The sequence below is a fragment of the Bos mutus genome, chromosome 13 (genome assembly GCF_027580195.1).
Source record: "Bos mutus isolate GX-2022 chromosome 13, NWIPB_WYAK_1.1, whole genome shotgun sequence".
NCBI classification, from domain to species: Eukaryota; Metazoa; Chordata; class Mammalia; order Artiodactyla; family Bovidae; genus Bos; species Bos mutus.
In genome coordinates, this window is record NC_091629.1 from 71,659,007 (window position 1) to 71,683,052 (window position 24,046).

The 24,046-nt window shown below is 43.8% G+C and overlaps 1 protein-coding gene and 1 pseudogene across 5 annotated transcripts in view; both read left to right on the forward strand.

The window, feature by feature from the left end:
• KIF16B (kinesin family member 16B) overlaps positions 1 to 24,046 on the forward strand; it is a 306,272-nt gene that overhangs the window by 54,958 nt on the left and 227,268 nt on the right. For all 5 annotated transcript variants that reach the window (XM_070381955.1, XM_070381956.1, XM_070381958.1 and 2 more), the window contains exons 5-12: positions 1,656 to 1,753; positions 2,469 to 2,578; positions 10,061 to 10,203; positions 12,150 to 12,318; positions 12,508 to 12,639; positions 13,763 to 13,938; positions 19,055 to 19,120; positions 23,465 to 23,524. In XM_070381955.1, the coding sequence (XP_070238056.1) occupies positions 1,656 to 1,753; positions 2,469 to 2,578; positions 10,061 to 10,203; positions 12,150 to 12,318; positions 12,508 to 12,639; positions 13,763 to 13,938; positions 19,055 to 19,120; positions 23,465 to 23,524 (954 nt within the window). The remainder of the gene's footprint in view (positions 1 to 1,655; positions 1,754 to 2,468; positions 2,579 to 10,060; positions 10,204 to 12,149; positions 12,319 to 12,507; positions 12,640 to 13,762; positions 13,939 to 19,054; positions 19,121 to 23,464; positions 23,525 to 24,046) is intronic.
• LOC138990557 (Krueppel-like factor 4 pseudogene) lies at positions 6,059 to 8,972 on the forward strand (annotated as a pseudogene).

Here is a 24,046-nt window from a genome sequence, read left to right on the forward strand (position 1 = left end):
ACAAATATAGTGTGTAGAGTTTAGTAGTCATGCTATATAAATTAAAGACATTAAAATTATACTTGCCCCAAAATAGACGGCAGAGGAGAAGCTGGGAGTGATTGTAGAACCTTATCCCGTTCTGTGTTTTCTCCAGACCTGGACGGTGCTGGTGTGTTTTACTTCTCTCATGTCATGGTTTGGAAAACTGTTCACTGACTCTGGGAGTCGAGGACCTAGCAGAGCTTGGCTGGGCTTCCTGCCGGCAGGCTCAGAGGTGGCCCAAATGCTGCAGGTTCGGTGGTTCGTGGGAGAAGTAATGCATTGAAGGAGGATAGGTCTTTCTGGATGAAAGCCTTTCAGCCCGTGTGTCCTGGCTCCTTAAATCCAGGCGTCTTCTTTGTAGTAGAAGTAAATGCAGTGCTGCGAATCCTCAGTCCTGAGAAGCAACGAAAAATAAGAGAAGAACTGAAGAACCGATGATTTCAAGAGTTTCACATTTCCTTTTACCATTACTCCACCCTTCCTTCTTTCCTGCTGTGCTTTGGGGAAAAAGCCTTCTCTAAAAATGAAATTTTTGGGACTTCCCCAGTGGTCCAGTGGTTAAGACTCTGAGCTTCCACTGCAGTAGGCATGGGTGTGATGCCTGGTCAGGGAACTAAGATACCACATGCCGTGTGTGGCCAAAAAATAGAAAACAAAATTTTTTTTTTTTTTTGCTTGTTGATTTCCTCTTAGCTAGTTTATGTAAGTTCAGCATTTATAAAGCACTCACAAGTTACAGCTGTTTTTCTCTGACCTTAAATTGAGTACCATTTGAGTATTCTTTTTTTATTTGATTTGTTAAAGTAAGAACAAAAAATGTGGTGAAAGGGCCAATTTTTATTTTATAAGAATTGGTACTGATTTAATGGTGTAAAGGAAAAAAAGTTCTTCTAAACCTTGTGATGATATATATATATAAATGTGTATATATATGTATATATATCTTTTTTGGGTGGGGGGAATGGGAGATTAGGTGCGAGGAGAGAGAGATTTCAGAAGAAAACATTGAAACCTCAGTTTGGCCTCCTAACAGGAGCATTTTTCCTTGTCTTTGGTGCCATTCTGAGGCTCGTCAGCTTGTCATTGCCGACCGAAACATGAATACTATAATTACACCCAGGTCACATAAGTAATGTGATGTACTGAAATCTTTCTGTCGAGGGAGGACAGGGTAGGAATTAGTGCATCACAGTCTGTATGTCTTAATGTGGTCATCAGCTCCTTTGTAAGACAAATAGCTTCTTTGAGGACTTCTTAAGGTTTCTGCCCAGTGTGTATTTTAGCTTTTTTTGTCCTTTGACCAGATCAAATTTTTTAACATTTGTTTTACAGCAGTAGACTCTCTGGTTTGAGAGCTAGAGAATACATCTTATGTTTGCAAGCCACGATTTAGCTGATTGACAGCTGACAACTGTCTATTACTATGGTCCCAGCATGTAGAAATTAGAAGGCTCAATCCTCTTATTTCAGAGGATAGGAAGCAGTCCTGGAAGGGGTGAGTGGTGAGCCCAGGTCCCTGGGGTGGGCCTGTAGGCCCCCGGAGTCTAAGTCCACCCCAGCCCATTGCAGATGCAATCATCAGGTGCTTTTATTTCAAGTTACAGCTGAGGCACCCCTCTTTCCCACTGCAGGGCGATTCTGGCTTAATACCCCGGATCTGCGAAGGGCTCTTCAGTCAGATAAACGAAACCACCAGATGGGATGAGGCGTCTTTTCGAACTGAAGTCAGGTAGGGCCTGTGCCTTGAGTGAGTGTGTGTGAGCTTGATTCAAGGCATGAGGAATGGATACGGCCTTTGCATCCCTGAAAGGAGAGTCTGCCTTTCCCCATCCTGTGCTGTGCTGGTTGGAAGTCAAGCTCAAAGCACAAATGTGTTCAGTGACCTCCTTGGGTACCATTTGGATGAGGGCTTTGGAGGTTAGTGGAGGTAACCCAGCCTGGTCTGAAATTAATGTATGATGATCATCTCAAATGCAGTGAGCTTTTGACCTTTCAGTTTGTACCCACTTGCCTTATTCTTTTATTTGAATAAGGTTTGTGTTATTCTTTATGTTGATTGGATCACTGTCATTCTGATCTTTAAGTAAATCTGGGCGGTGGAGGTGTTTTTTTCCCCCTCTCCTTGGACTTAAACCTGTGTGGAGAGGCAGTTTGGTCAGTGGTTTGAGGGCAGATATGGCAATCAGGGTATTCTCCTGGCTGCCTGAGCTCTCAGAGGCTGTGAGGCCTTGGACAGGCTGTTTAAATCGCCCAAGTCTTTGCTGCCTAGTGTGTAAGACGAGGAAGATAGTACCTACCTTTGAGCTATTGTAGGGATTAAAGGAAATAATCCCCGTAAAGTGCTGTACCTGATATGTAGTTATCGCCCATAAATGTATGCTGCTGCTGCTGCTATTAGTGCCTGTAGTAATTTTACTGAATTCAACTCTGTTTGTCATTTTTAGCTACTTAGAAATTTATAATGAACGTGTGAGAGATCTTCTTAGGCGGAAGTCATCCAAAACCTTCAATCTAAGAGTCCGTGAGCATCCAAAAGAGGGGCCTTATGTGGAAGGTAAGAGTGGATGTTTTCACAGCTCTTTTCTTCTTGGGAGTTTTTGTTAAGAATAATAGTTTCAGAGAAAAAGAAATGAAGGATAATGGTGACATCTAAAAAATTTAATTTTGGAGTTTAATTATAGTAAAAATTACATGTGCTGCCACTGAACACTGGGGCTTCCCAGGTGGTACTGGTGGCAAAGAAACCACCTGCCAGTGCAGGAGGCATAAGAGACGTGGGGTTTGATCCCTGGGTTGGGAAGATTCCTTGGAGGAGGGCACGGCAACCCACTCCAGTACTTTTGCTTGGAGAATTCCATGGACCGAGCAGCCTGGTGGGCTATAGTCTATAGAGTCTGTAGAGTCCAACTGTAGAGTCTATAGAGTCCGAGACGACTGAAGCAAATTAGCACGCCACTGTGCTCTATTCACTTAATGTGCTTCTACTTTACTGGCCATTAGCCGATTTTGCAGGGCTTGCCAATAGATCGTGTCTACCTTTAAGAACTCCAGAAACTTATTTTCCAAAGTTTTCAGGCAAGATAAGTAACTCTATAGCTTCTTTAAATGGCGTTGCATTTCAGGGGTGTGTTTTTACTCATCTTAACGGTAACATGACTGTAGGGTGATTCTGAGACCTCTCACCTTTGGGAAGAGTGTTTGAAGTTCCCGTGCTGTGTTCTCGGCCTTTGTGTTGTGATACATTCGTCAGGTCACTGTCCATTGGGAGGACTGTCCCAAGGAGTGATGGGTAAAGGACTGGCTCCTGCAAACTATTTTAAAAACAGGCTGGACGGAAGGCTGTCCTTAGAATAGTCAGCTCTGCACGCTCCTCTGTGTGAGGCAGCTGAGGTGAGGCTGAGACGAGGAATTGCACACAGACAGGCTCTCCTATCTCCTGTTGTGGTGATGTCCTTCCTGTGTGTTTCATCGGAGGCAAGGCTGAGAACTGGTCATGGATTCAAAGATGTTTCTACTTCTGTTGTCTTTTTCACCTGGAAAACCAGGTGTGCTAACAGGATCCCATCTGCATTTTAGTAAATTTTCGATTGAACTTTTGTGTTTCATGCCCACAGCAAGGTGAGTAACTATGTATCTGTTCCATGGAGTGTGGGATAAATACTGTCGTTAATAGTTTTTAGCCTAACTGCCTTTTCCCTTTAACTGTCTTATCAAATGTTAAGACATACTATAGGGCTGGGTTTGTGGAGAGACAGGTTAATCAAGCAGGGTAAAAATCCAGAATCTACTGTCAATACTTAAAGGGGATTTAGTTTCTAATAAATCTGCTATTCAAACACTGGGGGAATAGGGGTTAGTAAGTTGTCTGGGAGAAAAAAAAAAAGAGAAAATTGGTACCAGAGCTCAATTTGTATACTAAAGTAAATGGCAGATGGAGCAAAGATTTAATGTAAAAAGTGACATAATGACTGCAAGAAACCCTGGATTATTTTTTTTCTGGAAATTTAGAGAAGGGAGGGCTTTTAAAATTTACTTAAAATCCAGAAAATATGAAATAAAAGTGTTAAATTTGAAATGTTGAAACAAAACAAAAAATGAACTTTATACTTGGTAGAAACACCATAGGCAAAGTGAAAAAACAACTTACAAGGTGGAGAGGATATTTTCAATTCAAGTTTCAGACAAAGGACTTGTTTTCCTATTATATAAGGAGCTCCTGTAAATTACAGACAGCTCCACTACCAAGGAGAAAAATGAACAAAGAATGTGACTAGGTTGTCCATAGAAATACTGATGATTTTTAATCAGTATTTAAAAAAATTAATTTACAGTGTTGTGTTAATTTCTGCTATACAGCAGTGCTTCAGTTATACATTTATATGTATGTATGTGTATATATATACACATACATTTTAAAAATACTCTTTTCCATTATGGTTTATAATAGGATATTGAATATAGTCCTTTGTGCTATACAGTAGGACCTTGTCATTTATCCCTTCTGTATATAATAGCTTACATCGCTGACCTCAGCCTCCAACTCCGTTCCTCCCACCGCGCCTCACCCTGGGCACCAGTCCTTGGTCCATGTCTGTGATTCTGTTTCTGTTTAATAGGTAGGTTCATTGGTGCCATATTTTAGACTTCACACAGAAGTGATACCATAAGCTATTTGTCTTTTTCTTTCTGACTTAATTCACTTAGCATGGTAATCTCTAGTTGGGTCCATGTTGCTGCACATGGCATTAATTGCTTCTTTTCTAATGATGTGCATACACACACGTGTATATGTATGTATGTATATCACATCTTGATTTACCCCTTCATCTGTTGATGGATGTCGAGGTTGTTTCCACGCCTCAACTATTGTAAATAGTGCTGCTGGAAACATAGCGGTGCATGTATCTTGTCTGGCTGTATGTCTAGGAATGGAATTGCTGGAGCATACGTAACTCTCCTTACAGTTTTCTGATGAACCTTTATACTGTTTCCACAGTGGCTGCACCAGCTTCCATTGCCACCAGCAGAGTAGGAGGGTTCCCTTTTCTCCATATCCCCTCCAGCATTTATCTGTAGATTTTTAAAATGATGGCCATTCTGACCAGGGGTGAGGGAGTACCCTGTACTTTTGATTTGCATTTATCTAATAATGTTGAGCATCCTTTCATTTGTCTGTTGGCCACCTGGAAACACACATGATTTTTAAATGAAGGAAAGAAAGATTGACGTCACTAATAAGCAGAGGAAAGCAGAAGAAAACTTCTTTGAGATAGCTTCTGCTGCCTGTCCCCAGCAGCTGTAAGGAACCTGATGGGACAGTGTTGGGAGACAGGCAGTCTTTTGCATTGTTACTGTTGTGTGTAAGTTGCCTTTTATGGAGGACAGTTCTGCAATATCCATCAACATTTTGTATATGCTTCAATCTAGAAATTCCACCTCTTAAGAATTTCAGTTCAGTTCATTTCAGTCCCTTACTTGTGTCCGACTCTCTGCGACCCCATGGAGTGCAGCACACCAGGCCTCCCTGTCCATCACCAACTCCCAGAGTCTACCCAAACTCATGTCCATTGTGTCAGTGATGCCATCCAACCATCTCATCCTCTGTTGTCCCCTTCTCCTGCCTTCAATCTTTCCCAACATCAGGGTCTTTTCAAATGAGTCAGCTCTTTGCATCAGGTGGCCAAAGTATTGGAGTTTCAGCTTTAACATCAGTCCTTCCAATGAATACCCAGGACTCATTTCCCTTAGGATGGACTGGTTGGATCTCCTTGCAGTCCAAGGGACTCTCAAGAGTCTTCTCCAACACTACAGTTCAAAAGCATCAGTTCTTCTGCGCTCAGCCCTCTTTATAGTCTACCTCTCACATCCATACATGACCACTGGAAAAACCGTAGTCTTGACTAGATGGTATTCTGGGGCAATTCCTGGGCCTGAGAGAGAGTGTGGCTGCCCGCGTGCAGAGGGCAGAGGTGGTGGCGGGCCAAGTGCCCTTCCCTGCGCCTCCAGACCCCCTTACCCCCGCTCGCCCACATCCATGAGCCTCGTGCCGCTGCCCCGTCCGCAGACCCACGCCCAGCCTCACCTAGCTGCGCCGGTACGCCGGCCATGCCACCCGGCCACAGCTTCCATGCCCATGGCGACCAACAGCAGTGGGGGACGCTGCTGAGTCGCAGGAGCGCAGCCTGAGCACCGGCCCTGCTTAACGCGCTTTGCTGATTGTCCATTTTTATGAGTTTACAACTTTTCTAAGAACTTTTGTTTACAAAGCAACTTTTATTTTAAAGGCATCTCCCTTTTGTATTTAATCCAAAGGAGAAGTATGTCGGGCAATTTGCGGTTTGGTTTTGGCTTCGTTTCTAAATTTTTTTCCTCTTCGTTGACTTTGGGGTTCAGATACTCCTACCGCTTCAGACTCCCGAGGACCTTTTGGGCCCCCATGTTAATGAGCCACCTGGTGAGTCTGATGTGGCCGCCAGGGAGGCGCTGCTCACGTCCCTCCCCACGTTCACATCCGGCCTGGCTGGAAGGACGAGGTGCCCCGAATGACCGCTGGCAGGAGGAGCTCCCCCACATGAAGTGGTTTCCCCGGTGCTTCCCGGCTGCCCCTACGACCTGGCGGCGGCGACCGCGGCCACCGACCTGGAGAGTGGTGGAGTTTGCAGCTGCAGCCCGGCCCTCCTGCTCTGGAAGGAGGCGGGAGAGTTCAGTGATCTCCTGGACCTGGACCTTATCCTCTCCAGCTCACTGTCACATCAGGAGCCCGTGGTCACCATGGCGTTCTGGTAAACATCAGCCTCGTCCTCGCCCTCCCCATGGAGCAGCGGCCCCGCCAGCGTGCCCTCCACCTGCAGCCTCAGCGATGATCGATCCGGGCTGGGGGCGAGGCGGGCGCAGCCGCCTCTGCAGCCGGGAGTCTGCACTCCCTCCGACGGCTCCCTACAACCTGGCAACATCAGTGACGTGAGCCCCTCTAGCGGCTTCGTGGCCCTGCTTCTGCGGCCCAAATTGGACCTGGTGTGCATTCCGCTGCAGCCGCCACGTGGTGGACTGACGGGCACGTTCGCCTGAGTGCCCCTGGCAGCGAGTATGGCAGCCCTTGGTTATCAGTGTTCTCACAGGCAGCCCGGATGGCAGCCACTCGGTGGTGGTGGGCCCTATAGCAGCAGGCCACTGCGTATGTGCCCGAAGATCAAGCGGGAGGCTGTCTCCTCGTGTACTGTCGGTTGGCCCCTCAAGGCCCGCTTGGGCACTGGATCTCTGCTCAGCAGTGGCCACCGGCTGCCTGCGCACGACTTTCCCCTGGGGCAGCAGCTCCCTGGCAGGGCTACCCCGACCCTGGGTGCCGAGGAACTGCTGAGCAGCCCAGACTGTCATCCTGCCCTGCCGCTCCCCCCGGGCTTCCATCCCCACCCCGGGCCCAACCACCCTCCCTTCCTGCTCGATCAGATGCAGACGCAGTTCCCATCGTGCCATGACCAAGCGCGTGCCAGTCAGTTCCTGCATGCTGGAGGAGCCCAAGCCAAAAAGGAGGAGGAGGTCATGGCTCCGGAAAACGATGGCCTCTCATACTTGTAATTATGCAGGCTGCGGCTAAACCTGCGCGGAGAGTTCTCATCTCAAGGCACACCTGCGCACCCCACACAGGTGCAAAACCTTACCACTGTGACTGGGATGGCTGAGGGTGGAAGTTCGCCCGCTCAGATGAACTGACCAAGCACTATGGCAGACAAACCGGGCAGTGTCAGAAGTGTGACCAGGCATTCTTGAGGTTGGACCACCTTGCCTTACACATGAAGAGGCACTTTTAAATCCCCAAACAGTGGATGTGACCCACACTGCCAGAAGAGAATTCAGTGTTTTTTACCTTTCACACTGTCTTCCTGGTGAGGGGAGGAACCCAGCTAGAAAGCATTACAATCATGGTCAAGTTCCCAAGGAGTAAACTTGTAAATGGATAATCAGGAGACACAGGAAACCAAAAGACAAACTCAAAAAAACAGATGGGGTCTGTGACTGGATCTTCTAGCATTCCAATTCTAAATCCAACTTGAATATATATTTCTGGACTTAAAACACGTGAGTTGTAAGGGGGTGACTGGAAGTTGTGGATATCAGGGTATAAGATCTGAAAGTTGGGGGGAGGGAAGACCAGAACCCCCTGAATTGTTTTGATGCAATATAAACATAAAGATCACATTGTATTCTATTTGCCTTCTGAAGGCCATTATGATGATCTTAGAAGAGGAAGAAATCAGGTACAGAAAACGGTGTTTAATAGCCTAAAGGATGGTTCTTGGTAAGTCTTGGTTCTAAAGGTACCAGATGAGGCCAAAGTTCTCAAACTGCTGCTTGCTTTGACAAGGAAAATCTGTTTTTGTCTTCTGATCTAAATTTATGACCTAACTCCAGTAAATACATCTGGTTTACTTTATTGTTTTATATAGTCTGTTATGCATTGTGGTTTCAGATGTGCAATAATTTGTACAATGGTTTATTCCGAAGTATGCCTTAAGCAGAACAAATGTTTTTTTCTATATAGTTCCTTGCCTTAATAAATATGTAATATAAATTTAAGCCAACTTCTATTTTGTATATTTGTAAACTACAAAGTAAAAAAATGAACATTTTGTGGAGTTTGTATTTTGCATACTCAAGGTGAGAACTAAGTTTTAAATAAATGTATAATATCTGGAAAAAAAAGAATTTGTTCTGCAGAATTATTCACATATTCATAAAAACTTGTGTACAAGATTATATGTAGCAGCATTGCTTGTATTGAAAGCAAACTCTCAACAATGTCTGTCATCTCAATAGGAGACTATTCAGTTGGTTATGGTCTATACATAGCGTCTAGTGCTAGTACAGTCTAGTGCTCTGCAGCCATAGACATGAATGAGGGATCACTTTGATACACAGAATTCTTCAATGTATTTTTCACAGAAAAAAGCAAGATGCAAAACAATGTGTATGGTATGCTACCATGTGTAAAAGGGGGAAAAAGATGGTTTAATATTTATGTAATGGCCTGGCCACCTCATGAGAAGAGTTGACTCATTGGAAAAGACCCTGATGCTGGGAGGGATTGGGGGCAGGAGGAGAAGGGGACAACAGAGGATGAGATGGCTGGATGGCATCACCGACTCAATGCACATGAGTTTGGGTAAACTCCCGGTGTTGGTGATGGACAGGGATGCCTGGCTTGCTGCAATTCATGGGGTCGCAAAGAGTCGGACATGACTGAGCGACTGAACTGAACTGAACTGAATGGCCTGTATACATATGGCTTATTTCTAGAAAGTTTTGGAAAAACTAAGAATGTTGGGTTGCCTGACAGCAAAGTGTGGGGTAGGTTATCAGATGGTGGAGGGGAAAGACCCTTGAACAGTGTCCTTTTTGTAGTTTTTGACTATAAGAGCATATGAATGTTTCTCAAAAAAATGAATGAAAAGTTTCTTTAAAAAGGATTTTAAAGAATGTGGTCGTGTTTTGCCTGGAGGTAGTGTTTGCATTTTCCCTGACTGTGACTAGGGCTAGTGATGTTGACGGTGATATCTCACGGTTATCCTGAATACTGTATGCAATAGGTGAGCCCTATCAGGAGAGGTGACCAAGGCTCAGTGAGGTTAAATGACTTCTTCGTAGCCATGTGAGTCCACTGGTCAGCCACCGAGCTGCACCCGAGGCAGTTAGCTCCTGGGTCTGCATTAGGAGCCACCACAGGTTTGTACAGGTGCAGATGCGTGTGCGCTCAGTTGTGTCCGACTCTTTGCCACCCCATGGACTGTAGCCCGCCAGGCTCCTCTGTCCGTGCAATTTCCCAGGCAAGAATTGTGGAGTATTGCCATTTCCTTCTCCAGGGGATCTTCCCCACCCAGGAATTGAACCCTTGTCTCCTGCATTGGCAAACGGATTTTTGCCACTGTGCCATTTGGGAAGCCCACAGATCTTTACAGTCGTGTATTATTTTGTAGAGGTACCTCTCTTCTTCCCTCTACTATCTATTGGGGAGATTTCTTCACCCCCTCTTTTTTTTCAGATTTATCCAAACACTTAGTTCAGAATTATGGTGATGTTGAAGAGCTTATGGACGCAGGAAACATCAACCGGACCACCGCCGCCACCGGGATGAATGACGTCAGCAGCCGGTCTCACGCCATCTTCACCATCAAGTTCACGCAGGTGAGGGCCATCGCCCCGCCCCTGAGCGCGTAGGCAGCGCCGGCTGTGGACTGGTCTGTGCTGAGCCAGGCGCCTCGGAGGCGCCCCACTGCTGTTTTCTTGTTCTTTAGACTGTTGAGCTGTGTGATGGTTTCTCTGCCGTTACATTTGAAATGTAGCCCGATGAAGACCCCTAAGACATATTTAGCAGGCTTCTGCCCTGTTCTCCACATAAAAAGAAAAAAAAAGGTGCTCTGTGTTTAATTAAGCCAGAGTTTTCATTGTTGCAAGCTCTGTGGTAGGTAATGGGTTGCCAGACAGAGCAGCTGGAGGCCAACGTGAGGAACTCATCACCTTGAGTGGTCTAAGGTGGGTGGTCCTGTATGGCTCCGTGGAATTCACCCCACAATGCTAATTATGATGATATTAAAGGACAAGGGATGTTTTTAAGTATTAATGTTCTGATCTGGAGGTGGAGAGCGTTTAGAACACACATGGAAATGAAGTAATGTTAGGGGGAAATAATGTTAACACCGAGGCCAGTTAAACCAATGAGCCTGAAAGTGTAGGGTCCTCTCAGCGCTCAGCCCGTATTAGGAGTTTGGGGGAGTCTGGCCTGTGTTAGCCATTGAGCATATCAGGTAGAAAGACTTGCATAATTCATGAGGGGGATCAGAGAGCAAAGAAGATGAAAAAATTCTCCAAGGTTAATTGGAACAACTCCTGATAAATTCTCCAGAAATGTATCTTTTATTCCGTTGACTGGTTTTTCTCCTGTTTTCTGGTTAATGTGGATTAGGATGTGGCCATCCCTAGTTCCTAAGAGGCTTGTTTTTGTATCAAAATGCAGTAATTTCTTCTTGGCATTTTGGTTCAGACTGTAAAACATAGGTTAAAAGTCTTGGGAAAGTAAGATTTTGGTAAAATTCAGAATCAATATAGTATTTAAGATTTTTGCTATTTTATAATTGTGAAACAAATTGTATTTTAACATCAAATAACAGTTGGATGATCTTTCACATAATTGTCTATGATTATCATATTTTGGAAAACCATTGTGCTTGTCCTGTTCAAGATTTTAGGTGAGAGCAAAACTAATTATTTGTTTACTTACATTTTTCTTTATGGAGTGAGTGCCCCTCAGGGCCTAGCTTCCTTCTCTGCCAGGGTCAGACTCAGCCCTTGTTGAATGAGTGATTTGGATAATGAAATTCGTGGTTCTTCAGAAAGTTTAAGACTCACATATGGTCAGCTTCTATTGTATCCAGTATAATTATTGTAATCAGGAAGAAGCCCAGTGAAACAACAAAATTAAGAAAAAAAATCTACCCTGAGAGATCACAGTGAGGAGTGGGAAATAATTAGAACTTGTTTTGGTGGTTTAGTCGCCAAGTCATGTCTGACTCTTGTGACCCCATGGACAGTAGCCTGCCAAGCTCCTCTGTCCGTGAGATTCTCCAGGCAAGAATACTGGAGTGGGTTGCCATTTTCTTCTCCAGGGGATCTTCCCAACCCAGGGATCAAACCAGGGTCTCCTGCATTGTAGGCAGATTCTTTACCAACTGAGCTATGAGGGAAGCCCTTGAACTTGTGTTATAAACACATAAACATATGTGGCAGCCTGGATGGAAGGGGAGTTTGGGGGGGAATGGATCCATGTATATGTATGGCTGAGTTACTCTCATGTACACCCAAAATTATCACAACATTGTTAATTTATATTCTGATAAAAGAGTCAAAAAAAAAAAGAGTCAATCAAGAAGAATTTGATTGCTAAATACGTTGCCAGTCCAATGCTAGTTATCAGTGAGGATGTAAAAGATTTTGTTCCTGTTAAGAAATAATAATCTAGTTGGGGAGAGAAGATTAATAAGTATGAATGACAGAGAAGAAAAACAAACACACAATGTTATATAAACATTGGTGTCCCTTATACCTCTTCATTTTGCATTTATATTTTACCATAGGCCAAATTTGATTCTGAAATGCCGTCTGAAACCGTGAGTAAGATCCACTTGGTCGATCTTGCGGGAAGTGAGCGGGCGGACGCCACTGGTGCCACCGGGGTCCGGCTGAAGGAAGGGGGCAACATCAACAAGTCCCTTGTGACGCTGGGCAACGTCATTTCCGCCTTAGGTAGGTTCACGCTGGTCTCCTGCCTCCTCTCGTTCTCCATGCTGCATAGTGGCATGAAGAGCTTAGGTTTAATGTTTGTGTTACAAACTAGAGTAATAGCTTCAAGGTTTTTTGAAGCCAAATTCAAGAAGGAAAAAAAACCTTTAATAATTGTCTTTGCCTTCCCCCACCTTTTCTTTCTCCCTGCAGCTGATTTATCTCAGGATGCATCAAACCCTCTAGTAAAGAAGAAGCAAGTTTTTGTGCCTTACAGGGATTCTGTTTTGACTTGGTTGTTGAAAGACAGCCTCGGCGGAAACTCTAAAACTATCATGATAGCCAGTAAGAATTTTTGTTTTTTTTCTTCTCAACGTATAGTGTTTCATGTGAATTGATTATAGCTGTTTTAAGTATTTCATTAGGAAGTAGCACCTCTTTATTAAAAAAAAAATAGTTTTCTATTTTGAAGAAAAGTACTTACTGTGATCCAGTTTACAGTATGGTATTATTGACTCTTTTTGCCTCTTCCTGGTTACATTAACTTGCTGTTTTCTTGGTTATGCAAGCTGATATCCGTGCAGGATGATCCTCAGTTGTGCTTAAAGTATAGGACAGAAACTTCCAACTCTGCCAACTCATGCCAACTCTAGACATAAACTAGAAATAACCCAACTTTGTTTTTCTATTTAAAAGCAGAAAATAAGGAATTTAAGATTAAGAATTGAGAGGAAAAAGTGTGGTATATATGATAACAATAATATACGTCTATATTTTCACTAATTAACAGGAAGAAGCAGAACAGAGGGGAAATGTGCAAAGGGGAGATAACTGTTGAGAATTTCTCTTCCAGCTCCACCCCCACCCTCTTTTCTTGTCTCCGGGTCTCCTCCTGCCCAAGTTGTGCAGTCCCTGTGGAGGCCAGGGGTCTTCCCAGGGGTGTGCACCCCAGATGCAATTGTGTAGTAACTTTAGGTCTAAAGTTTGTTGGGGTTGAGGTGGGGATGTGATCAACCAAAGCTTTGGGAGGAGGAGCGTTAGCTGATCTATAGATTCTTTACAAAAGTTATCATACTCTGGGTTTTCATAGGTGGTAGGTTTTGCCAGAACTCTTTCAAAAGGATTTAAATTTCTGCTTTTTCTTGAGAAGTGTAAATAGTCTTGAAATCCTCTACTTATATGTTCAACAGAGGAAACTCCCTAAGCTGCAATGGAGTGTTTCCAGTCTCGTTTTAGATTTGGTTAGATGGCTGATTCTAAACTTAAGAAGAGTGAAATGGCATTTAATTTGGCATAGTGAGCACCTTTCCTATGAGTCCCAGATAATTTGTAATATTCATGACTGCAGTAATGAATATTTAGTCTATTCAGCAACCTGGGGTTAATCTGACTTTTAAATTACAAAACAACTTTGTGTTAAATGAAACAGAGTGCTGGATAAATTATTTTTTGAATTCATTCTTCACAGCCATTTCACCTGCTGATGTCAATTACGGAGAAACCCTAAGTACTCTTCGCTATGCAAATAGAGCCAAAAACATCATCAACAAGCCTACCATTAATGAGGACGCCAACGTCAAACTCATCCGTGAACTGCGAGCTGAAATAGCCAGGCTGAAGATGCTGCTTGCCCAGGGGAATCAGGTTGGCTCTTTTCTCAGACTTACGGGTAATTTTCTTTGAGTAATGGCATCTATTTCTAGATCTTAATGAGACACTCATCTTGGGAGTCGTATTGATTTGAGTAAATAAGTGCTAAGTAAAGCTTTGAGTGAGTTAGTCCGGTCTCTCCTTAACATCACCCTCCCGTTGGCCTTCGAATTCATTATATGCTCTGTGCTTAAGATTTTATCCACTAAACCCGAGATGATTAACTACCTAATAGTTATCAATTATGGATGGAAATTTAGCATGCAGTAGGATTAGCAGCATAATCTCCATTAGTGCAAGGAAATCGAGGTGCTTGGAGCAATGTTTAAAATTCTACTGAAGCATTTTATGACTTAGATGTATTTTAACAGAATGAGAGACTCATTTGAGCCCCTTTCTGAGTCTGTCTTTGGTACTGCTCCTTACAGCAGTGGTTATAGTGATGCGGGGTCCTGAGACATCCCTGTGGCCTGGCTGAGGTGATGTGCCTGGGCCCCCAGGTGATGGCGGAAACAGCCTCCCTTCAGGATCCTTTGGGGTTTTTGTGAAGGAGTGTTGTCCTTTTCACCGTAGTCTTCTGCATGGTGTGTGTAGCAAGCTACGTTCTGTGATGACAGTGTGATCCGTGCTGGTTGGTTTAGACACAGTCAAGAGAGAAAGTCAGGATCACTTTTTAAAACACTCGAGTTAAAGTGGAGTTAGAAATAAAGAGGGACTTACCTGGTGGTTGAGTAATTGAGACTGTGCTTCCAAAGCATGGGGCATGGGTTTGGTCCCTGGCTGGGGAGCTAAGATCCTGCATGCTGCATGATGTGGCCAAGAAAAACAGCCCCCAGCAAAACAAGATACATTTCTTGCCATTTTCCTAACCCATGAATGGATGTCTGAAGTGTATCATTAAAAAAAAAAGAACCCAGCTTTTCTTCAAATGCACAGAGCTGTCTTCAGAGCAGCGTTCCCTCCAGGAGCATGGGGCCCTTGAAGCCCTTGGCATCCTGTGAGTAGTTTGACTCATGAGACTCAACAGGCCAAGAGCCTCACAGAGTTTCCCGTGTCCTGAAAGCCCCGAGAGTCGCTGTCCTCTAAACTGGGGGACTAGAGTGGGCTGGGAGCTGATCTCTGCACCTAAAAATAGCTCCACATAATTGTACTCTTTTTTTTTTTTTAATCTTTTGGGTGTGCTGCTTTGCATATGGGATTAGTACCTTGACCAGGGATCGAACCCTTGCACCCTGCATTGGCAACTCAGAGTCTTAACCCGGGACCACCAGGGAGGTCCCAGCTGTGCTTACTGATGGGGAACTTCCCTGTGTGTGCGTGGAAGCCTCAGCATGAGAGTCCAGCAGCTCATGATGTTACCAGGCTCGAATCACTGATGACGCCGGCCACAGCTGTCATGTTCATTTATATGCTCTGTTACTGGGATCTTTTTTCAATGTTTTAAAAATACTTGTCTGAGGTAAACATATAAAGGTGGTTTGATAGAGTTACCCAGACTACTGCGTGTGAAGGGAAGGACTGGAACATTCTTGTAGTTACCATTTAGTAAGTCGTGAGAACGGAGGAAAAGAAAGATCAGCCTGTTAAATGTTAAACTGAGAACGTCCTCGAAAGGAGCCTTATCACACCAACGGAAGGACTTCATTCAAACTTTTGCAGATTCTGTCCTAGGAATGTCTCAGAGGTGTTGTATATGCCAGTTGCCATATACTTTCTGATCTTCCCTTGTCTTTTTCTTTCATGGCCAAAGACCACCACAGTCATTAAAGGATTATTTTAGTTACTGTAGTTTTGGGGATAAGGATGGAAAAGATTGTTGTCTATTTTGGGATACAGTGAAGAACTCTGAAAAACAATACGTTACAATAAAAACGAGTCCAATTTAAAATAATTTATTGCACCATGAGGCTATAAATTGTTGTGAGACAATACAAGCTTATCCAAAATTAATTAAATTTTGATGCTCAATAAAATAAGCAGGGGTTCTTAAGCGCTCATTAGAAAAATCTCTGTATAAAATTTTTTGGTGACATTCTTGTTTTCCCACAGTATCCTGTTCCAGATGGCTGCTGTGGTTCATTGAGAATGCTGTTCAAGTCAGAGCTCCATTTCTGGGTTGTTGAAGTACAGCCAGATAAAAGCTCCTGCTTTTAATAATTTTATGTTTAATAATTTGCCAATGCAAAATGCCAAGTATATCAGAATTTCAAAAGCACAGTTTAAATACAGCAAAAGATTCTGACATGTATCCGCTTCTCCTGCTGCATAGATTATAGACAGATAAATGTGTGGTGGTATGTATGTATATATGCATCCATGTGAACGCTCCGCTGAAGAATGACACCCATTCTGAGTGTACGTATCCATGAATTTTCACAAGCTGTATTCACCCATGTGACCTGCGTGCTATCAAGAAGCAGAACGTTCCCCAGTGCCCTAGAAGCTCTCTTCACGTTCCTCTCCTAGACCCGCCTGCCCTTCCCCTCAAGGGTACCCTCTATCCTGACTTATTCAGGCCGGGTTAGTTTTTAGTTTTGCCTCTTTGTTCTTTATATAAATGTAATCATGTAGTACATACTCTTGCTCTCACTTTTATATAAGATCAGATTTATGGCATTGCAACACATAGACCTACAAAAAACCCGTTTCATAAGGTTGCAGACGTGCAAGGGTGCTGGCCTGCGGTACAGCCTGGGGAGGTGACAAGTTCAGGCAGCGGGGCTGAGGGACAAGTGGAAAGTGACAGTGAGAGCAGAGGACAGACTGAGGGGCCTCATGTGGCGGTGGGAGTGTGCTGGGCCCCCGATGATCATGACCAGCTTCTGTCTGAGGCCTTGTGAGATTCCTCCACGGTGGAGCGTGTGGGTTCAGATCCATGTATGAGCACCGCTGTGCTGCACTCCATCACACGCGTGTGCGCCAGCTCATCTGTTCTGTTTGATGGGCTTTGGAGATTTTCTCTTTGCTACTATTGCTGCTGTTGTGGACTGTCTTCTCCGTGTCTTTTTGTGAACATCCAGCTTCATTTCCAGAGAAGGCAATGGCACCCCACTCCAGTACTCTTGCCTGGAAAATCCCATGGACAGAGGAGCCTGGTAGGCTGCAGTCCATGGGGTCGTTGAGGGTCGGACACGACTGAGCAACTTCACTTTCACTTTTCACTTTCATGCATTGGAGAAGGAAAGAGCAACCCACTCCAGTGTTCTTGCCTGGAGACTCCCAGGGACGGGGGAGCCTGGTGGGCTGCAGTCTCTGGGGTCGCACAGAGTCGGGCACGACTGAAGCAACTTAGCAGCAGCAGCAGCAGCTTCATTTCTGTTAAGTTTATACCGAAGAGTGGAGTTTGTGTGAGAAGGGGTACATAGTGTTTGGTTTTAGTAGATAACTGCAGAATAATTTTTCAAGGTTTTTATACCAACTTATATTCCAACATCAGTATGTGAAAGTGCCAGTTCCTTGCCAATGCCTGGTGGTATCTGCTTTTCATCATAGGCCATTCTGAGGGGGCATCGTGGTGTCACAGAATGATTGTAGTTTCCGTGTCTCCAGTGATTAATGCAGTCAAGTGTTTGGGTATCTTCTCTTTTCACATGTTCTCCTTTGTTATATTTAAAGCATCTTTTCAGACTTCTGCTTTGAGTTTGGCAGAGAGAAAATGTCCATTAACTTTTCTCTCTTAAATGTCTCTGAAGATAGCAAGAAAATTAACAACATAGAAATAGGCAAGAACAGTCCAGGAAGCAAAGAAGGCAATGAGTTAGAGAAGGTGGAAGGAGAAAGGATTTCTCATTTGTGTAGCTGAAGTCGCAGATAAACTTTGAATAATAGCTGTATAATAAAAGTGTCATTATGTGTAAACTTTCAAGGTGGACAGCATCTCAGGGAGGGTCACAGAGTAAAACCAGGTGATAGGGTGTTTGTGAAGATGGGCAAAAGCAGACCAGGTAGTCAAGGAAATGTGAAAGCCTCCATGGAGGAGAGACAATGAAAAAAAGTCGTGCATATAGATGATTAACAAATGCCCTTCTAGGAATTTATTCTGTTGATACTGCCATGCATACTGTAGGCAGCTGGTATAAGATAAGTCCCTGTATCAGTGACTTATCTTCTGGTAAAGCAGAAGATGAGAAAAAACTACCAGTCCATTAAGAGGAAATTGTGGACATAAATTGTTGAATAACCACACAGTGGAGCGCTGTGCGGTGGAACTGGAGTTGTTACAAAGAATAAAATAGATTTATTTGTACTGAGTTTTTCCCAAGATTGTGAGATGAAAAAGGCAATATTCAGAATAGCGTTCATGCTGTTATGTTTGAAAAGCAACACAAGCACACTTGCATGTGACCAGAATAACTGCACAGTTATGTAGCAGAATGGGTGAGACGGGTTGCCCGTGGCCTGGAGAGGTGGAGAGGGAGACCCCCTTCCGTCTTCCTTTCAGGTAGCCTCGTCTGGAGCCCCGTGTTCTGCCTCTCAGGTTGTGAGTTACGAATGCAGTCAAAGCCCCCTGTGCCCCACCTGGCTGTGTTTCCCTCTCCCGTCTCTGCCTTGCCTCGTCCCCCCAGGGTGAACCTGATTTTGGAGTTTATCACTCTCACATCCATCTTTGCAACACAGATGAGGAAATGGACACAGACTGTGGCCAGCCTCCCTGTAACTGTGTGACCCAGCAGTGGTGATAAAGGAGGGTCATTTGCACGTGTCAGTGTGGATAAATCTCAGAACCCTCTGGTTGGATAACCCTTCTTTTTGAATCTGTACTTGGTGCAAATTCAAAACGGAAGAGTCTTTCAGGATCTAGGGATTTAGACTGTTTGATTTTGATAAAATGTCAGCCAGTTACGTGTTTGTCTTTTTCTTTGCCTTTGCTGATTTGTGTTGCAAATGTAGTTTTACCAGGATGCTGTGGTTTTTTGAATATTACGAGGCATGTACCTTGTGGATTAAAGACTTCGTGGTGACTAACACTTTGAGGGAGGTGTGGGAAAATACTTTTCACCTCTGTTTGTTTATATGGCAGTTTTTGATGGTTTACAGTGTCAGGACAGATCGTTCCTCTAGATCATCGGTGTACACTCATGGCCTCTGCCTTTTGTGGTTTGCATTGCAGATTGCCCTCCTGGACTCCCCCACAGCCTTAAGTATGGAGGAGAAACTTCAGCAGAATGAAGCCAGAGTAAGTGACACCATAACTTGGTTTTTTTTTTTTTTTAATCGTAAGTTTCACTATTTTATTTTATTTATTTATTTTTTAAGTTTCACTATTTTAAGTGGATACTTTTTTAGTATTGGGTTAGCCAGAAAGTTTGTTCAGATTTGTCCCCAAGATGTCAGGGAAAACCCAAACAAACTTTTTGGCCAGCCCAGGACTTGCTGTCTGACATTCAGTTTCTCTCTTCATGACAGTTAACGCTCCCACCCTGTTTTTAAAGACCCACACTTGCTGACTTCCGGTGTATCTCCTGTGTCCTCTGTGATTTAATAGATGGGGTTTGTCTGGTAGTCAAGGGTTGAATTGGAGAAGGCAGTGGCACCCCACTTCAGTACTCTTGCCTGGAAAATCCCATGGACGGAGGAGCCTGGTGGGCTGCAGTCCATGGGGTCTCAAAGAGTCAGACACGACTGAGTGACTTCACTTTCACTTTTCACTTTCATGCATTGGAGAAGGAAATGGCACCACACTCCAGTGTTATTGCCTGGAGAATCCCGGGGACGGGGGAGCCTGGAGAATCCCGGGGACGGGGGAGCCTGGTGGGCTGCTGTCTCTGGGGTTGCACAGAGTCAGACACGACTGAAGTGACTTAGCAGCAGCAGCAGCAGCAGCAAGGGCTGAATACAGCTGAGACTGGGCCATTGCACGAGGCGGTGAGGCTGCACTTCAGGAAAGGGAGGCTGTGTTCACATGCTGGTCCCCACAGCCTCACCGTGGGGTTTTTTGGCCATCCTTCTACTTATTAGTGGGAATTGCAGCACTTAGGGAATCACTGAATACTCCGTGAAGGTGCTTCGTTGCTTTAAGCAAAGTGGGATTTGAGGCTGGGGGGAGGGTGTTCTGGGCTGAAGCCAGTGTTAGTGCTGGTGCTTTCTGAAAACTAGTTTCACGGATGACCTGCTTCTATACTATCTTTTTTTTTTTTTTTTTAAAAGAAAAAGACCTTCTGTGAAAAGAGAAACAGGTATTGATAATGTTTTCAGAGTGGATTTTGTCCACTGTGCCAAATGGTTAAAGCAGATTGAGAAAGAAAATAGGATTCTGTTGGCAAAGCTCTTTCAAGAATACACAGTATTGAAGATACAAATCAAGAGTGTAGTTAGGAACTTGTTGACACTTCCTGGGTAATTATGCTGATTAATTTGCTGATAATAGCATTAGTGAAAACATTAGTTTTTTAACCCCTGTTTTTCTCTTGACATTTTGTATTTTGGTACTTCAGATTTTAATTTTGAGGACTTTGATGGATGTGTCTGGATTGTGTGTGTTCATCACTCAGTTGTATCCAACTCTTTGTTATCCTGTGGACTGTCCCAGCCCACTGGCTCCTCTGTCCCTGAAATTCTCCAGGCAAAGAATACTAGAGTGGGTTGCCATTCTTTCTTCAGGGGATCTTCCTGACCTAGGGATTGAACCCAGGTTTTCTGCATTGCAGGCAGAGTCTTTACCATCTGAGCCACCAGGGAAACCCTTGATGTGTCTGAATATAGTCTTAAATTATTTCTTACTGATAGTTTTCAGGAATACCTAGCAAGTTAATAGAAACCAATAAACATTTTAATTTGAATTGTTATACATGTGCGGACAGATGTGACTCTTGTTAACAACATTTTCTAAATTTTCATCTCTTCCTTTGCTGACCTTTTAAAATTGTTTGCCATCCACTTGGCTGTAAATCTTATCACCTGGTCACATTGTGAGAGGTGCTATCAGACTTTGCATTTTTTTTTTTCTGAATTTTAAAAATGAAGATTATTTGGTTTAAATTCAGTGGTAAAAGAAACCGAAGGCATACTTACAGTTCTTTGAAAGCTGGAATTATTTGATTGAATTGGAAAAGGATTAATTGGCTTACGTTTCTTTAGGGAGAACTTACCTGTTGGTAAAATCCCAAAGCATGCTTTGTTAAATACTTGGTGTTTCTCAGATAAATTGCCAATGAGAATCTGTTAACTGATTATTATAAATTAGTAAATTCATCACCCCAGTCTCTTCTACGTCTGTAGGGAGAGAAGGTGTAGAAATATTCCCTCTCTGAAAGCTTTTCCAACACAAAAAGCCCTGTGACCCATGGGGTTGGCGCCACTTGAGTGATGAAAGGAGAGCCTGTGTGTGTGGCTGGTCCAGGGGGCAGGACAGCCTTGCCTGACAAGTACCAGTGAGCATGAAAAGAAGTTACAGAGGCTCAGTCCTATTTCTTCTCTTACTAAGAAGATGATAGATTTGACATTAATAACTAAAGAAGACGTGTGTGTGTGCTTAGTCACTCAGTTGTGTCTGACTCTGTGACCCCCTGGACTGTAGCACACAGGCTCCTCTGTCTGTGGGGATTCTCCAGGCAAGAATACTGGAGTGGGTTGCCATGCCCTCCTCCAGTGGATCCTTCCAACCCAGGGATCAAACCCAGGTCTCCTGCACTGCAGGCAGATTCTTTACAGTCTGAGCCACCAGGGAAGCCCAAGAATACTGGAGTGGGTAGGCTACTTCTCCAGGGGATCTTCCCAACCCAGGAATTGAACTGGGGTCTCCTGCATTGCAGGCATATTCTTTACCAGCTGAGCTACCAGGGAAGCCCAGTTAAAGAAGATATATTTTTAAAACCTTTTGTTTTGTATTGGGGTATAGGTGATTAACAAACAGTGTTGTGATAGTTTCAGGTGAACAGTGAAGGGATTCAGCCATACATACACATGTATGCATTCTCCCCCACATCCCCTCCCATCCAGGCTGCACATCACGCTGAGCAGAGTCCGCTGTGCTGTACAGCAGGTCCTTGCTGGTTATCCATTTTAAATACAGCAGTGTGTACACGTCCTTCCCAAGTTCCCTAACTACCCACCCTCCTCTCTCGCCCCAGCCTGCAACCATAAGTTCATTCTCCTTCTCTAAGCCTCTTCCTGTTTTGTAAATAAGTTTATTTGTATCATTTTAAGGAAGATATTTTATTAAAAAAAAAAATGCTACCTTAGAACTCCTGTAGTTGTTTGCGGTAAGTGTTCTGTTGCTCAGCCGTGTCCAACCTTGTCCTAGCGACCCCAAGGACAGCAGCCCACTAGGCTCCTCTGTCCATGGGATTCTCCAGGCAAGAATGCTGGGGTGGGTTGCCATTTCCTTCTCCAGGGTGTTTGCGGTAAATCGAGGAGTAAAATGTCTAGCCGTTGAATGAACAAGGTGAGTGAGAGGTGTTTTGGTTTTGCTCTCAGATAAACTGTCACTCCAGTCCCTCCTTTTTTGTCAGTGATGAACACAGCCTTTCTTGAAGGTTGCTGACTCGTCCTTTCTGTTTATGATACCTAAGGCCTGTGGAAAGCATCTTCCTCTTAGCATTGAGCACGTAATCCAATGTATTCTGTGCTTCCACTTTGACCTGGTTGAACAGGGTAACTTACTGGTAGGGAGACCAGTCAGGTGAACTGGGATGGCGTCTGCTGCTGGGTGGGGAGGTGGCAGGAACACTGAAGGGCAGAAGGGAAGAGGCTTCGGGAGGGTGTGTGCCCCGCACTCCCCCAGCGCCTCGGAGGTCACTCGCTTTTAATCCGAAGTATATTCCTTTTGACAGAATTTTCCATTCTTTTTTTCTACCTCTCAATCAGGTATCATTTTACTTCTTAATGACTCACTCAGGTCATTTAAAAAGTTGTGTGGAACTAGCAGAGTATTTTCATTAACTGAGAAGCTATTTCCAACTGTGCTGTGTTTGACAGTGGGGGATATTTTCTCCCTTAAGTTACTGCAGACTGGAAAGAAGCTGATTATTATCAAAAAGATATTTTTACCTTTACTAAGAGTCAATTAAGGAGCTACCTTAAAAAAAAAAAAAAAATGATATTTATAAACCTTATTAATTAGCTACAAAAGCAGATTATCTCCTAAAAGAAAATGGCAGTTTCCAAGGTGATTTAATCATCACATCTAATTAGAAAGTAAAGTAAATCACCATTTCTTAGGACCTAAAGTATAATCAGGAAAAATTAACCCATGTAATGGGATGGTGGCATCTTTGAACGTGTAATTTTGGTTAATATCCAAGGAAGCAGCTTTTATTTAAGTGCACCTTGAAAAAGACTGCTGTAAAGCTCTAGGCAGCTTGACAGGTTTTTTTTCTGTTCTTTCCTTTGCCGTAATGTAGGTTGTAGGGTGAGATCAGCTCGTTTGATTTATATTTGGTAATGGTACTCTGCAGCATTGCTATCTAATTTAAAAAGGTATAGTATGTTCTTCTATAATCTATAAAAGTTTGAAAACTTTCAAAAGAAAATCACAGTAATTTTTTTATAGAGCAATGACGTTTTTTTTTTTTTCTTTTAGGTTCAAGAATTAACCAAGGAATGGACAAATAAGTGGAACGAAACCCAAAATATTTTGAAAGTAAGGACTGTAAAAGGTGCCATAATCTTACTGTGCTTGCTTCAGTAGGTAAACTCCTGCCTTTCTCTGTCACACGCGGCACTTGTGTGCTTTGTTGGGCTGGGACTCTGGTTGGATTTTAAAGGAACAGAAAAGGGAGCTATTAGCCATTAAAGCTGTGTGTTTAGAGACGGTGCTCATACTTACGGCATTTCCTCTCACTTGTGGAGTTTTTTCCATTTTTGACTCAACATATGTTAAATTCCGTTTAATATTCAAGGGCTCCCACTTTGTCTTTCTGCTTTTTGTTAAACTCAATATAAAAGCAATGTGTTTAAAAAAATGTGAAATGGATAGCCAGTGGGAGTTTGATGTGTGATGCAAGGCACCCAGAGCTGGTGCTCAGTGACAGCCTGGAGCCTTGGGGTGGAAAGGAAGGTAGGAACAGGGTTCAGGAGGGAGGGGACACGTGTGCGCCTGAGGCCGGTTCATGTTGATGGTGATGTATGGCAGAAACCATCACAATACTGTAAAGTAGTTATC